At 44.6% G+C, this 14,446-nt stretch overlaps 1 protein-coding gene across 5 annotated transcripts in view; it reads left to right on the top strand.

Annotated features, from left to right (window-relative positions):
- Positions 1 to 299: 299 nt before the first annotated feature.
- Positions 300 to 14,446, top strand: part of TUB (TUB bipartite transcription factor) — a 148,695-nt gene continuing 134,548 nt past the window's right edge. For all 5 annotated transcript variants that reach the window (XM_051620912.1, XM_051620917.1, XM_051620916.1 and 2 more), the window contains exon 1: positions 300 to 421. In XM_051620912.1, the coding sequence (XP_051476872.1) occupies positions 366 to 421 (56 nt within the window). In that variant the 5' untranslated portion in view covers positions 300 to 365. The remainder of the gene's footprint in view (positions 422 to 14,446) is intronic.

Raw genomic sequence — 14,446 nt, 5'->3', positions numbered from 1 at the left:
AATATCTCTTAAGCAGCTTAGCACCCTCGCTCCAGTTGATTTACCTGGGCGCCTTTGTGTCTGCCAGGCAGCTGAGAGCATCCTGCCACCCGCCCGTCCCTCGGCGGGGACCCCGGGAGCCTTCCCCCTCCCTCCCTCTCTCCCCTCAGCCCCGCTCCCCGGCGCGGGCGGTGCTTGGCTCCGCGCAGCAGGGGCCGGGCGCGGAGCGGCTCCCGGGGCCGGGCGCGGAGCGGCTCCCGGGGCTGGGTGCGGACCTCTCCCGGGCTCCGGCCCCGCCGCGCACGGCCCGAGGCGGCCGGCAGGGCTGTGAGCGCCGGGCCCGGCGGGAGGCGAGCCATGCTGGAAGTGCCCTAGCCGAGCCCGAGATGGATGGTGTCGGCAGCAACAAGAACATGTCCTACAGCAGATGGAGTTACAACAGGTACCGTCTATCTTGTTTTGATTTCTTTGTTTTCTTCTCGTTGCCTTCCTGGTGTTATAAAACTGTTTTCCTATCGCCTGAGATGGAGAGCCCTCTCTAGGGCAGCACAAGCCTTCACTGATGCTGCCTTCACAGCCTGAAAGACTCTGGAAGCACCCTGGTCTCTCAGCGTTTGCTGCTGGGGAGCAGGCGTTTGTCTGGAAGCCGGGGGGCTGGTTTAGCTCTGGTGCTGCAGGACTGGGGGCTGCTCCCAGCCCCAGCAGCACCACGCCAGGTTTCCCAGGCTCTCCCCTCTCAGCAGGGCGACTGGGACGCCGTCATTGCCCGAGCAGTCCCAGAGATTTCCAAAGGATGATCTCGAGTCTTTAGAGCTGGCACCTAGGCATTTTCTACAAATATAAACTAGAGCCAGGGAAAGGAAGGGACCAGGGAGCCAGGAGGTGGCTACAGAGGGATATTTTCCAGCAAAAGCAGTGAGGAATGCTGTACCCAGTCCCGGTACTACTCAGCTGAGGGGGCTGCATTAGGTGGCTTATTGAGACCCCTGTGAAATGCTCACACAATGTTTCATATCGAGATGCAAGTATCTCTGCATGCTTTTCCTCTTCTAGGGATGGGAAGTTGTTGTTGTAGTGTTAGTTTTGCTTTTATGTGATTCATGGTTGTGATTGACGGGTTCTTGGAACCTGGATTGAAAAAAAGGTACAAACTTCCTATTTTTTTATTTTTTTTTTTAACTTTTGGTCTGTGTAAATGTTACACCTGAAAAGGTGCCGGATGCTAAGCAGTGTTAGCACCTCACTGAATCACTGCTGCAAACCACCACAATATTATGAAGAAGTAACCTTTGTCAGTGTTTTCTAGTGCTCAGACACATATGCAGTGTTACCCACGCTCCCTGGGTGCGTGGGTTTATAGGGTTTATATGTGCATCTACAGTTTCACTCATTTTCAGTATGTTCATACTGCCTTAGCAGAAAATATATAGAGATGCATGTAGTCCTGGTGATGAGAATAGTGTCTTCTTTAATAAAATGTGTATGTGTTTATGTGTTTGTAAAGCTGAGTTATACAACAAGCCCTGTTTCCATGCATATACTCCCCTCATAGAGGATGGTTTCCATCTGATGCCATGTCCTCAGAAACAGCAGTACTGAGACCCTGTAGTGCTCAGCCCTGTCCCACACAGGCCAAGTTTGAAGCAGCTTTGGTACCCTAACCCTACAGTAAAAAAATCCAGAAATGTCACAAAAACTCCTCTTGTATGCTTTCTTCCTGTGCCATTACCTTTTCATTTATCCTTCTGTATTGCTTATGATCTGTTTCTCCAATTATCAGTCTTCCTTACTGTGACATAGAAGTCTCTGATTGCTGTTTATCAGCCTTGCACCCAGGAGTTGTGCTGCACTTGGGTGTCTATCCTGCTTGGCTTCTGTACTGCATCTGGGGAGAGAAATGCCATATTTAAGTGCCCAGGCTGGTTTTTTTTGCTGGTCAGTGTCCAGATTTTGAAATTTTTCCTAATAAACCCAAGTTCCATGAACCAGTGTCTGCTTCCTATATATATTTTCTAGTGTCCAGAGGCTGAAGAATGAATGACAGTCTACCCTTTCTGAAAAATGGTGCAGAGTTGTTCTTGCAAGCTGAGTCTGCCCTCCCACACCCCCGTTGTGCCCAGGCCCACTACAGGAGACAGAGCTCACTCTTTTCTATCCCAGCCCCTGGTGGCTCCTGTCTCTAGATGGAGCATGTTCCCTACCCCATCTTTGCTCACACTGAGCAATGACAGGAAAAAGGTTTGGAAGAACTTTCTGCCAGAGAGGGAAGGACATGGGAGGTGCCCATTTTGAGCATCTTTGATCATCTGGGGTGTGTGCCAAAGCCCGAGGACAGGGGCTCCCCTCTCCGGATGCTCTTCTGACCTGCAGAAGCACGTGAAGCCCCTGAGGGCTGAGGTCATCTCATGATGGCTTAGGTGATTGTTGAGACTTGGATGAGAACATGAAGTTATTGCAAGTTTTCAGGGAAATTGCATTCTGTTGTAGTTGGTTGTAGGAGTTTTGCAACTCAAGTTAATTAATGTAATTTTTATCTTCCTCAAGGGGTGCTTATAACCTTGGGCAAGAAACGCTGCTGCTTGCAAAGCAGGGCTGATGGCACTTACCTCATTTACAGGAGTTCTGTGAAACCAAGTGATTGTGCTTGGATTATTCCTCTTCACCAGTGGCCAAAAAAGGCCACAGCTGCTCTCAGGGTAGCTGCTCAGTGGCTGCGTTTCAGGCAAGGGTTCCTCCAACATTGCCTGGCAGCAAAGATAGCAAAACTGATATTTTTTTATTGAGTAAAAGCATAATATTTTCAATTCATAGCTTTGCTGTTTATTACCACATGACCTACTGAAGTCACTGTGCTGTTTTGTTCGTCCCCCCCCGCTGTTTCCCTGGAGGCAGGAGGGGTTTAGGCATGTACCTGTCTGCATGGATGTGTGAGGCAGCACTGTGACCAGACAAGCAGTGTTGCAAAGGTGACAGCTGCTCCTCCAGATGTAAGCCTAGGTTTCTCTCTTGGCGTTCACCTTCATGAATCAGCATTGCAGTTATAGAAGGACAGGGCCGACGGAGCAGGTGCTGCCTCCCATAAATACAATTGCATCTATAATTTTTTAAAATGCTCATCATCAATTAAATTAGGGTAAAGGGATTAAACAGAGGTTTGGACCTCTGAACTTTGTAAGATGGTAATGGTAGAGACCCATAGAAAAGAGGAGAGTTTCTATGTCCCTTCTAAATGGCCAAGTGTGTGCCTTGCAGATGAAAGAACTTGTGTGCAGTATGCAGATGTACTTCTAGTGGGCTTTATCTGGCATTTGGGGTGTACCTCAGCACCTGGCCCTGTGATTGTGGTCATCCTTAGACTTGCTGTGCAGGATTTTCTACAGGAAAGTCACTGCTCATTCCTGCATGTAGTTTCTGCTATAAAGAACAAGTCCAAATGCTGTGAAACTCAAGGTGAGGGAGACCCATGTAATGAGACTATTCAATGAAGTTCACCTCAGTTGCTCTCCTAACCAAATAAAAGCTTCTATTTTTTCCTCCCAACTAGACCAGAAGAAGGTACAATATGAAATGGCTTTTAATGATCTCATGTGGCATTCCCACATCTGACTTGTTGGCCTTCCTGAAAGGCCAGCCAGATCTCAGGCATGTCTTTGTCTGCCTCCCATTTTGGTGCTCGATGTTGCTGGCCAAAAGCAGAGGATATGCAGCAATTTAAACAAAAAGTGGGGATGTTTTGAAGAACCTAGAAACACTCAAGACTTCTGGAGTCAGCTGGCTAGTCCCTAGAGTAAGGTAATACCACTCTTTCACACTCTGCCTTCAGTGATTTTCTGTTTTCTGGACAGTTTCTTCTGATTTTTATTGTTTCTTTTCCTGAGCAGCACACGACCTGCTCCCCCTGCCTACAGCCCCTGGGTTTGCAGTAATGAGTTTTCCAGAGCAGAGCCAAACTTGCCCTTTCTCCTGTTCTTGGTTTTCAGTGTCAGTGCATGTTTTGGCAGCTGGGCTGCTGCCCATCAGCACTTGTGCTGCTTCCCCCCCCCGACTTTGTCCAGGGACTGTGTAACTCCTCACTTGCAGGGATGCCACACGGGGACTAGCGGAGAGTTTCCACATCAAGCTCTTCAGGAAGCACTTCCCCATCCCAGTTCACTGATTTCAGATGTCATCCAGGTAGGTATAAGAGCTCTCTCAGGGTTTGTTGCACACCTGTAGAAGTTCATGATCAGTACCCAGGGAATCATACTTTTAAAGGGCTCTGCTCAGTGCTGCAGCAGTGTTTGGTGGTACCCAGCGCTGATGAGGTAGGACTCAAATGCTGCATGAAGTTGACTTCCTCTAGGTGACTTGCAGCCAAGCAGTTACTGAAAACATCCAGCGTCAGGAGTGAAATGGGCTGTAGAAGAGTGGGGTATTCAGAAATTCTCCTGATGCTGAAGCTCTCTGGAAATGGAGGTGGCGCTTCCTGTCATACCCTGGTGGGAATGGAAGCTCAGTGAGAAGTGTCACTAATATGATAGGAAGGTAAAAATAGAGAATAGGTTTTGGCTGGTGTAAGACTTGAGAGCCGTTCCCATAAAGTGGGCCATGTGAGCCCTTCATAGTATTTACACCAGCTGGAGACCAGAGGGACAAAAACTTAACTCCCAACACCACCCAGATTTGACCACTGAATATCCAAATAGTGCTCATGAAGGCTCGAGGGAGCTCTGATACTGTGGGTGTAGTTGAGGCCAAGCTCTAGGAAGGCACAATTCAGGAAAGTGTGCAAAACTGAGTCAGCCCATGACCACAGGAGACCAGTCAAATATAAGGGCAAATACTGCAGACTAGGAATCTGTGGTGTGCATTTGGAAAAACGGTGCAAGGCAGAACCAGACTGCATGGTTTTGCAAGGTGTTTTCAGGTGTCAGAACTATGCATAGATCTTAGGAGGAGAGTCACATGTGAATGGCTAGTCCAAAAGGATTTTCTGCAGGAGCAGTAGAAAGTTTTGCAGCAGGAACAGGTAACCTGCAGATTATACCTATGCACCAACAAAGATGTTCGTGTTGCTTTTTTTAAAAAAAACCCAAACCAAACAAACAATCCAACAACAACAAAATGCCAGCCGTGGAGGCACTAAAAGCTGCAGTTGCTTCTCTGCTTCTTCATGTTTCTTCCTGAGACCAATATATTCACAGTCTTTCTTTCTCTCCTGTTCTCTTTGCTTTATTTCAATACTTACTTCCTATTTTTTTTCCTGGAGGGCTTTAGGGCAGCCTCACCAGGCTCACAAATTAACACAGTGGGATTAGCAAAGGTTTTTTCTGCTGGCACTTGAAAGTATATTTTGGGGAACTTACTCCTAGGATGTTTCAACTGTTGGAGACAGCTGCAAACTTTTTCTATTGATCTGTCTCTTTGGTCTATTCTGGATATTAATGTTGTTTGTGACTTCCTTTGGAAGCTGCTGTTTCTGGTTTGCCTTTTTTATCCTGTGTTGAAAAGCTGTGATTGTGTATTCAGGTCACGGTGTTGGAGAATTTGGATCTTAGATCTTGTCTTTGAAGGTTTTTAAAGTTCTCTACCTTGTTCTTTTCTGGGATATGCTGTCAACAATGAGTAAATAGGGTTGTCCCCAAAACTTCATCTTAAATGGCTTTCTTAGGCAAACTTCTTCCTTTCTCCTTTGAAGTAGCAGCTGTGAAATCCTGAAGCAAATCCTGAAGCATGTACACTTCTTACCTTCCCAGGCTGGTTGCAGTGAACACGCTGTGACCACACAAGAGCAGCTTGTCTGTCTGTTGGCAGTAGAGCCTTCCCAAGCCCTGTGAGCTGAGCTGCCAGTGGGAGACAGAAGGCACGTGGTGCCCTGAGCCGCTGCTGATGGTGATCACTGAGTCTGCTCTTGAGGAGAGGTAGCACACTGAGGAAACAGGTTGAAGAGGGAGTTCCTTACCCATCACCACCCTTCTCTCCTCTGCCGTCTTATGTCCTTTCATGTGTCCTCCTGGAATAGAGTCCTTTATATCTGTAATCACTGGACAGAGTATCTGGGGGGACAAGAAGTGGAAATTGTTCTATGGAACAAAAGGAGAGGCTAGGATCAGCCAACCCTCAAGTGAGGATAGAACAAAACATTCATGTAATGGATAAACTTAAGAGGATTTATGTATCCACTTTGCAAATTCAGTTTGCTGGAAATCCGTTCTTTATTTTTCTAAATGATTTTCTTATTGAGGTATCATGACATATCAACTACATAACGGAATCTAGAGTTTGGGAACAATGTTTCCTTCCTTGAGTCAAGATGCTAGGAATGATCTGCAGATGTGTTCATATGCATTGCCTTGTGCTCAGGGTGAACATTTCATGTTGGTTGGTGGCACGTCCTCAGGGTGTGTAGACCTCTGTAGAAGTTCTAAGACCTCTGTAAAGCTTTATGCTTAAAACCTGCATTCTTGAGTCACAAAGACAACTCACGCATTTGTGAATGGGCAATAGAAAACCAACATAAGTGGCCTCAAAGAGAATGGTGTGTGATAATCCATAAGAAATGCTGCTCTGGTATCCCTCTTGAGTTTTGGTCTTGCTGTAAGCTCTGTGTGAGTGCCTTTTGTTAACATGTCTACTATACGGGCTAAGGGCCTCATCTTGGGTGCTGGAGCACGAAACTGACAGTCTCTTCTCTGCCTGAATATGTGCACCATGCAAGGAAGATTGAACATTGCAGCTCTGAGCTATCAGAGACTCCTTGTGCTCTTGCTGCAGCTTTCAGAACTGGATTGTATCTTAAAGAAAAATCAGCTGCACTTCTCGTGAGCTGCTTTGTCATAAAAAGGTAAAATTTTCTCTCTCCAATATATACTTTGTGTAAATATCGCTGCTAATGGAAGTCTGGCAAATAATGCTCATGGCTGAAAACCAATAGAGGCTTTTTCCCCCTTCAGAAATGGGTCAGGATGCAGTCCTGGCTGTCAACACGGCTGGCGGCAGGTGCTGCATGTGCAGCTGGGTGGCGAGTGGCAGCGCACATGGCTGGGGCAGGTTGATGAGGTCTGAGGAAGGTTGTTGATCACTGATTTTAGGGGGTGTTCCTGCCAGAAGAGAAACAAAAAAAAGAATGTTAATTTCATTCAGTTCTCTGTAAAGGCCAAATGTGATCTTTATTTTGCCATACCCCAGTATGCAGGGCCCACCAGCCCACTTCAAACACTGTACCACTGGGCTCCTACCATAACTTCACATGGTCGTGTTCATCACACTAATGAGCACGTCTTCGTTTCAATATATCCATAACCATGGCCTCCTAAAGGCTGAAACAGAGGTGATGGGTAATTTATCTCTATAGCACCTTGAAAGTCTGATGCCTTTGGCTTTGTGCTCCTGGCTGGTAGCAAGTGCAGTGCTACCAGCAGACATGGGACACTGCCCATCTTGGAGGAATCCCAACAAGAAAAGTCAAAGGTCCACATGGAGGAGGGCTCATTGCTCACACAGGAAAACATTCCAGTGCCCTGGCTAGCCCCATGTGTCCCAGGCCAGCAAATATTATTGATTTATACCTGTTGAGTTTTGTTTATTCTTTGTGTCTCTGAAGAATGAGTGAGTCATGAGGCTTTGAGATGACCAGACCAAGTTCTTCCAGCAGTCACCTGTATTTGTAAAAGTGAGGATGTTTAGTCAGCGCTTGGATATATCTGAAATGTTTCAATGCTGAGGTCAAGTGCTGGAGAAAAGACAAGATACTTCAACTTGGTACAAAACCAAAGATGCTTCCAGAGGAGTGCAGGTCTTCAAAGTGTAAAATGACAATAAATTAGCTCAAAATCAATTTCAAAAGTATTTTGTAAATTGTAACGTGTCTTCTACATGGACAATCAGCCAGGTAAGTTCCCTTGATTAAAAATAAATAAATATTACTCCTTGTTTTTATAACCTTGCTGTTATATGTGTTTGAATCCTTACATCCTGCTGGTGCCCTGTCATGTCATGGTCATGCTACCGTGACAAACTGCCACACTGTGTCAAACATCCAATTACTTGCTGTTCAACTAAATGTGTCAGTTCAAATTCCTTCACCAATTTACGAGTCCTTAGAGAGAGAAGATGTGTGGTAATGCTTAGATGGTGTTACTTCACAGGTAGCTCTTTTTGTTTCAGAAGGTCCACTTTGTTTTTAAATCTTGCTGTTCCATGCACCATCAGCATCGTCCTTCCTGTTGGCATTTCTGTTGTCTGTGAACAGAAGGAGCTGTTTTGCAGGATGGAATAGTTCCTTACAGTCCCTGGGGGCACTGATGATATCAGTATTACTCTTGAACTCTTCATCTGTTCTTGGTTATTTGTGCAAGCTTACCTAGGTTCACTCCTGTTTGCAATTTGCTGGCAATCCTACAGAAGATATTTTCTGAAGTTAAACTTTTCCAACTTTAAAATCTTATTCAAACATCATTTTCAACGAGGCCCGCGAACTACCAAAGCCAATTCCTTAACACTTAATGCAGTTTTTCCATCTATGTTCTTGCAGGTTGTTTTGCAGCTCTGTAGCCTAAACTCCTACCAAAACACAGGAGATTTCCCTGGACACTTCAAGGTGCTCCTGGAGAGCTGGGGGAGCTCTGCTTCTCTGCAAGTCTGGGGCTGCATAAGGAAGCCATCCAGAAGGACTTAGCAAGGGATATTAATCAGACAGTCATTCCATGAGAGACTGGCTCCACAGAGACCATTTCACCTCTCTGTAGGATGCTTCATTTCCTAATAACAAAACTGCATTTGTACTTTATTCCTCTCTTGATTTATTTATTTTTTCCCCCCACATAATACTATTGAAGTGCAAGTATATGGACTTTCTCCAGCTGAAGTTGCTGGTTAAAGTTTCTTTCTCACTACATCATAGTTTTTAGCATCTTTGATCGAACAAATTAAGTATTCTACTTTTTAAAATATAACTTGGCTAGCTTTAGGAAGAATTAGTGAAGCTTTGGCTTCATAACTGGATCTGATAGTTTTGAACCAGTTTTCAGAATGAAGTTATTTGTATTGTGAAACAGTTCATTCAGACCTGAGGAGACTTTTTTGGTGGAAAGGTGCAGATAAATATGGAGAAGAAAATAAAGAGAGGGGCCAGTAGGGAAATGGGTAACTGTTGATTTATTAAACAGCTGCTGTCTCTCATCTTAGAGCAGGTGAGTTGTTTTTTATGTTAATGTGGATAGCTGTTGTCTACCAAGAATTATGTGTGTGGCCAGTGGATTTAGTTGGATTTAATTAGATGGATCTAAATGAATCTCAGAAGACCTAATTAACACAATGCAGCTTTCTGAAGATGAAGCCTTCTAAATAATGAATAGTTTATAGTCTCTCTTGCTAGTGATGAGTGAGTAATAGGTAAATACTGAGAGTGAACTGGGAAGCAGTGGGGCTGGAGCTGGGCTCCATGATACTGTGTGAAGAGAAGTTTTTAAGGTATTTGCAGTAACTCACCTTCCATGACGTACTGTGCTTGAAACAGGCCTAAAATTCAGATGTTTATAGACAAGTGTCACCTTCTCTTGGAAGCTGCAGTTTTGCCCTGGGCACTGAAGGTAACAGTGGTTTGCTTCCCAGGAATGTTCTTCAGTGTGTGCAGACACTGCCATGTTGTTTCAGTAAGTGCATCACCCACAGAACCACCTGAAATATCATTCCTTTCAACAAGAGCATGCACTGTATAAAGTTATTTTTCTCTCTAGCATCCTTTATCTTGCTTCTCTCCTTCCTAGCAATTCCTTGAATGTCTTTAATTAGTGGGGATTTTGAAATTCAGTTTGGGCCACTCACGCAAGAAGTGTAGAAGCCAGTCTGGGCTATGAACCCAGGTTGAGGCCAAAGCCCATTTAAGCCCTTCCTTACAACCCTTCTGTTCTTCTGCTAATCACAGTAAGAGGATTAGCTTGAGGAGCATGGGATGTTGAATACTACAGTTGAAGACATTCATATCAGACTCTGGGCTATTTTCATTCATACTTTTGCATATGCAAAATGAATCCCGAATACTGGTGAACTGAGGACCAAGGCAATTTACTGATGCTTGGAATGTATGCACATATACAGCAAGAAAAGGAGCTTTGGACTGAAAAATCACAACTGGCCTTAAATCAGAGGTGAGATTTAATGTTTCAGACTTGTTAAAAGCCTGAGCTTTTGCTTTCACTGTCCTCATGTATTTGGAAAGAGCTGTGTCATGCAGATGTTTCTTGCTTTCTCTAGTTAAAAATAACCAGCAACTAAATAATATTACATTGCTCTTGATGGTGTCTGGGTTGTACCTTCTGTGAAGGTGCACTCCTCCCATCAGCTCCTGGTGCAGGTGGGCTGCTCTTTCCAAGGAGCTGAGGCTAAGCCGCAGCTATTTCTGTTCATAGTTTTTGGAGCTCCTAGAGCTGAGCTTCACTCTGACTACAGAGATTATTAAATATATCAACTTAAATATGGTATCATTAAATGCAAATACACTGCCTTTTGCTTGGGAGGCTGGGAGGGAAGGCAGTGCTATTTTCCTGACACTTACTGTCTCCCCTGGGCAGCAGCTCTTGGCTGCCACTAAGGCACACTGGCCTTGCTGTGTGCAGTCACGCTTGTGCTCCAGAGCAAGCAAAACCAAGATTTGTCCACCAGGCATCCTCCTGGGCAGGCTGGGACTGAGCAAATGAATGAACATGTCTGTGCCTGTGCAGGCAACTGAAGCTCAAACTGCTTTGTTCACTGTAGTGTCCTTGCCATATGTATTAATTCATTCACTGGAAAATTGATACGGATTCATAGTTTTTTCTACAATGTAATTAGGGCAAAATGTCTGCAAAAGCAGAAGGATTTGTTTTCCTTATCCATGGCAGTGAGGCTTTTCTGTTCTCTTGATTGTGCTGTAGATTTGCTAATGTAATCCACGGAGTGCCAAGCTCTCCACTCATCTTGGTATCACCAGCAAACTTCATCAAGGTGCTCTTGATTCCAACACCCAGGTCACTTATGAAGATGCTAACCAGCATTGGGCTCAATATTGATCTCTGGGGGACACCACTTGTGACCAGTTGCCAGTTTTTGAAGAAAAGATAACTTGGGCACCATCACTTTTAACTTTCCCCCCCAGGGCCTTAAAGTCTTTCTGAAATCTGCTGAAGTTTGGTCTTACAATGTCGTTTGTGCCCACATGAAAGAGTAATAGGGAATAGCAGTCTGTGGTCTTGACAAGTTGTGGCACCATCTTGGCAACACCATGGACCTTACCTCCAGGAAGACAGCTCATCTCATGAGATTCCCTGTTGGGTCTGCAGATGGGTGCTTCAGTGCCCTTGAACAGGGAGTCTCCCACTCCGAGTACACAGTTTCTTTTTACATCTGCCATGTGCTGTTGGTTCTATTGCACCTTGTGGGCCTTGCTCATTGGTGTCTGTGGTTGTTAAAACTTCAAATATGTTTTTAGTTGTGTTGCCGGATGGTGGAGACTGTGATGGAGCTCTGTGTTTGTGGGACACCAGGTGTGGGGAACCTGACTGCCAGTAGCACCCCCGGCATCGGCTCGCGACACCAGGGTCCGAGGTGCTTCATTCTCAGTGGTGTCTGTTGCTGGAACATTTTGTGCTGGGTAGATGCTCCATGGGGCTCACCTGGATTCTTGTTGGGTATCGGAAGACCCGAAGACCAGAATTAGGTGATGATGATGATGATGATGAACTTCACTTGGTGATGCTCCCTGAGTGCTACCAGTGTGCTCCGTGTTGTCTCTGCCATCCAGCCTGTCCTGTAACTGTGAACTTCACTTTTCCTTCACTGCTTTTCAGACACCCTCTGGGAGTTGTGTAAGACTTCTAGGGCCACTAGATGAGCACTTTTTTAGCCAAAACCATATTTTCATCCTTCAGTCTGGAAAGGTGTAGATGCAGGAAATGCTCCTTTAAAAATACATGAGGATTAAGAAGATTATTTGTTTTCTCCTCTCTCTTTTAAGTCCTCTCCTTTGTATTCCTTTTTTTCTGCTCCTTTGCTGTCTTGTCTGTTCTTTCCAGTTTTACTGCAGTAAATCCCTGCTGATGGACCATTAGAAAAAGAAAAAGATTATTATTTTAGCTGTACTTTAGCAGTGGATGAGGCTGGAGAAAGCAAGGGTGGATCTTCACAGCTGTTCATCAGGCTTAGCTCTTGCCTGAGCTGTCTCATGGAGGATTCGGTTGCCTTCTTAACTACATCTGTGCTGTCTTACTAGTGTATTACCTACAGTTGGCCAGAGATATTTGAGCTGTTCTGTTGAGATATTAATCATGTTCTGACACAGTATTACCTTGTGGTGATTGTACAGTGAGCACAGCTTTGCAGTGGTGAAAACCTTGTATGTGCAATAGTAGAGCTGCAGCCAGGCATTGCTGTAGTAGGGGAGGTTCACATCATGACTGATCTTTTTTGTGCATTTTTTTCCCCTGTTTTTGTTGTTGTGGTGGTTTTTTTTTTAATTAGAAATACTTATTGATTACTTGGTAACAAAAAGGAATTATTCTGTTAATTAAAAATATTTAAAAATACAAGTAAGTAAGCTTATTTTCTTTAAGAGGGCAAATCAAGTTAATTTCATTTCAGAAATAAGCCCTAGATGATAAGGATAGAGGTGTAATTGTGTTGCAGTTTGTAGAGGCACAGTTCCTTGCTTGCCTTGGCCCAGGTAAGAGGAAGAAGAGGAGGAAGAGCAGGAGTGCTCCCTGTGCCTTCAATTTTTTTAATTAAATCTATTTCAAAGGTTTATTTAATTGAATAAATACAACTTATTCCTACCTCCTGACTTAAGGCTTTCATCAGAAAACATTACTCTCCTCTGGAAATTAGATCTTGTCCCCTGGAGTTTGCATCATGAAAAATAGGGTCTGTGCCTCCTTCAGTCCCATGGGCTGGAGGACAGGAGCAGCCTTCAGCACATGCCATGCCCATCACCAGAGCTGCTTGGCACACTTTGTAGCAGAGTTGTCTGGAAAGTTAGGGAATATGTCTTCAGAAAATGGACTGTCCTTTACTCTCCAGCAATTGTGAAGCTTTGGGGAAGCCAGACCTGGGCAGTTTTCCTGCACTTTCCCCCCTGTTTTACAAGCAAGTCCCCCAAGGGCTGTTTGGATGCCAAGAATAAGTGTTACCAAAAAGTGTTACACCAGAGTGCTCAGTCACACAGCACTGAGTGCCTGTGGCAAAAAATAGCTTTATGTAGATAGCTGGAGTTATTGAGAGGAAGCTGAATTCCCTGAGGCTCTTGTAGGAAGAGGTAAAAAAAGGGCTTTTTTGTCCAACTGTGTCATACTCAGGCAGTTATGCCAAAGCGTGATGGAGTGCTGCTCCTGCTTTTTTTGAGGCCTCTAGATGGATTGCTTTTCTTCTGAGAACAAGATATCTGAAAGATACAGTGATTAATGACATAGCAGGCTTTCCCCACTCCCTGCAGGTCAAGCCTTCATGAGCAAGAATGAGGAGGCTGCTAGCATGGGGCTGGGATTACTTCCTGAGACCTGCCAGATCCAGAAATTTCTTTTTTATATATTTATTTTTTTTTCTCCACACTCTGCATATTTTCCCTTAATAGAAACTGTCATCTGTAATTGAGACTATCACACTGAAATGTGAGGATAGTGCAGAAGTATATATAATTAAACTAATTATAAACTTGTTCATCCCCCTTGCTAAAACAGACAACATTTTTAGCAGCCTTATCCTGTGCTTTGTAGCCAGACAAGGTTTTGCTACAAATATGAGGCAAACCTCCATCACTTCTTGTGGCTGCATGTCCCTTGGTTGGTGCTAAAGGGCATCAGAAACACTTTTTCAAAACTAGAACCTCATTGTGTTAGATCCTGTGCAAGCACCTTGGCTGGGTTGGTTTAACTACAGAACATACGTAGACGTAGAGGCTGATTTATATGACTGCTGGGTGAAAGTAAATGTGGCTGGGGAACATGACTAATTTTTTTTTGTGTAAGATTGCACATGCACAGGTCCAGGAGTTGAAACTGCCTCCCAATTTTTGAATACCCACAGAGTGGGGTTTCCAGATGGGTGAATTAAGCCAAGAGGCAGAGGAAGGATGGGGGAGACCAGGTTACCTCCTTCATCCTGGACTATGTCTATTGTCTTTAGTGGTGTTGTTCTCATCTGGCACACTGGTTCCAGCACAAATTTTGTGATCTGTTTTAAACTTCCTTGCATAGGGTGGAGTTTAGATAAAAAGTTGAATACACCTGTTGCTGCAGGTAACTGAATCTGATTTGGCTGAATTTGATGCTGGTAAAATGCCAGGCATTTCCTACACCCTGCACTAAAGAACAGGAGAGAAAGTAGCTGAACCAACAATTTTTTATGGATTTATTGCTGCTCTGGTAATTGTGACCTAGCAGGGTTTTATTTAAAGGCTTCCCACAGGGTGCAGATTTTACAAAGGCCTATTCCCTTGGTCATGGCTTCAGTATGTTTTAGA

Source organism: Apus apus, chromosome 5, assembly GCF_020740795.1.
Source record: "Apus apus isolate bApuApu2 chromosome 5, bApuApu2.pri.cur, whole genome shotgun sequence".
Classification (NCBI taxonomy): Eukaryota; Metazoa; Chordata; class Aves; order Apodiformes; family Apodidae; genus Apus; species Apus apus.
Note: the sequence above shows the minus strand (reverse complement) of the source record. Positions and strands in the feature narration are given on the sequence as shown.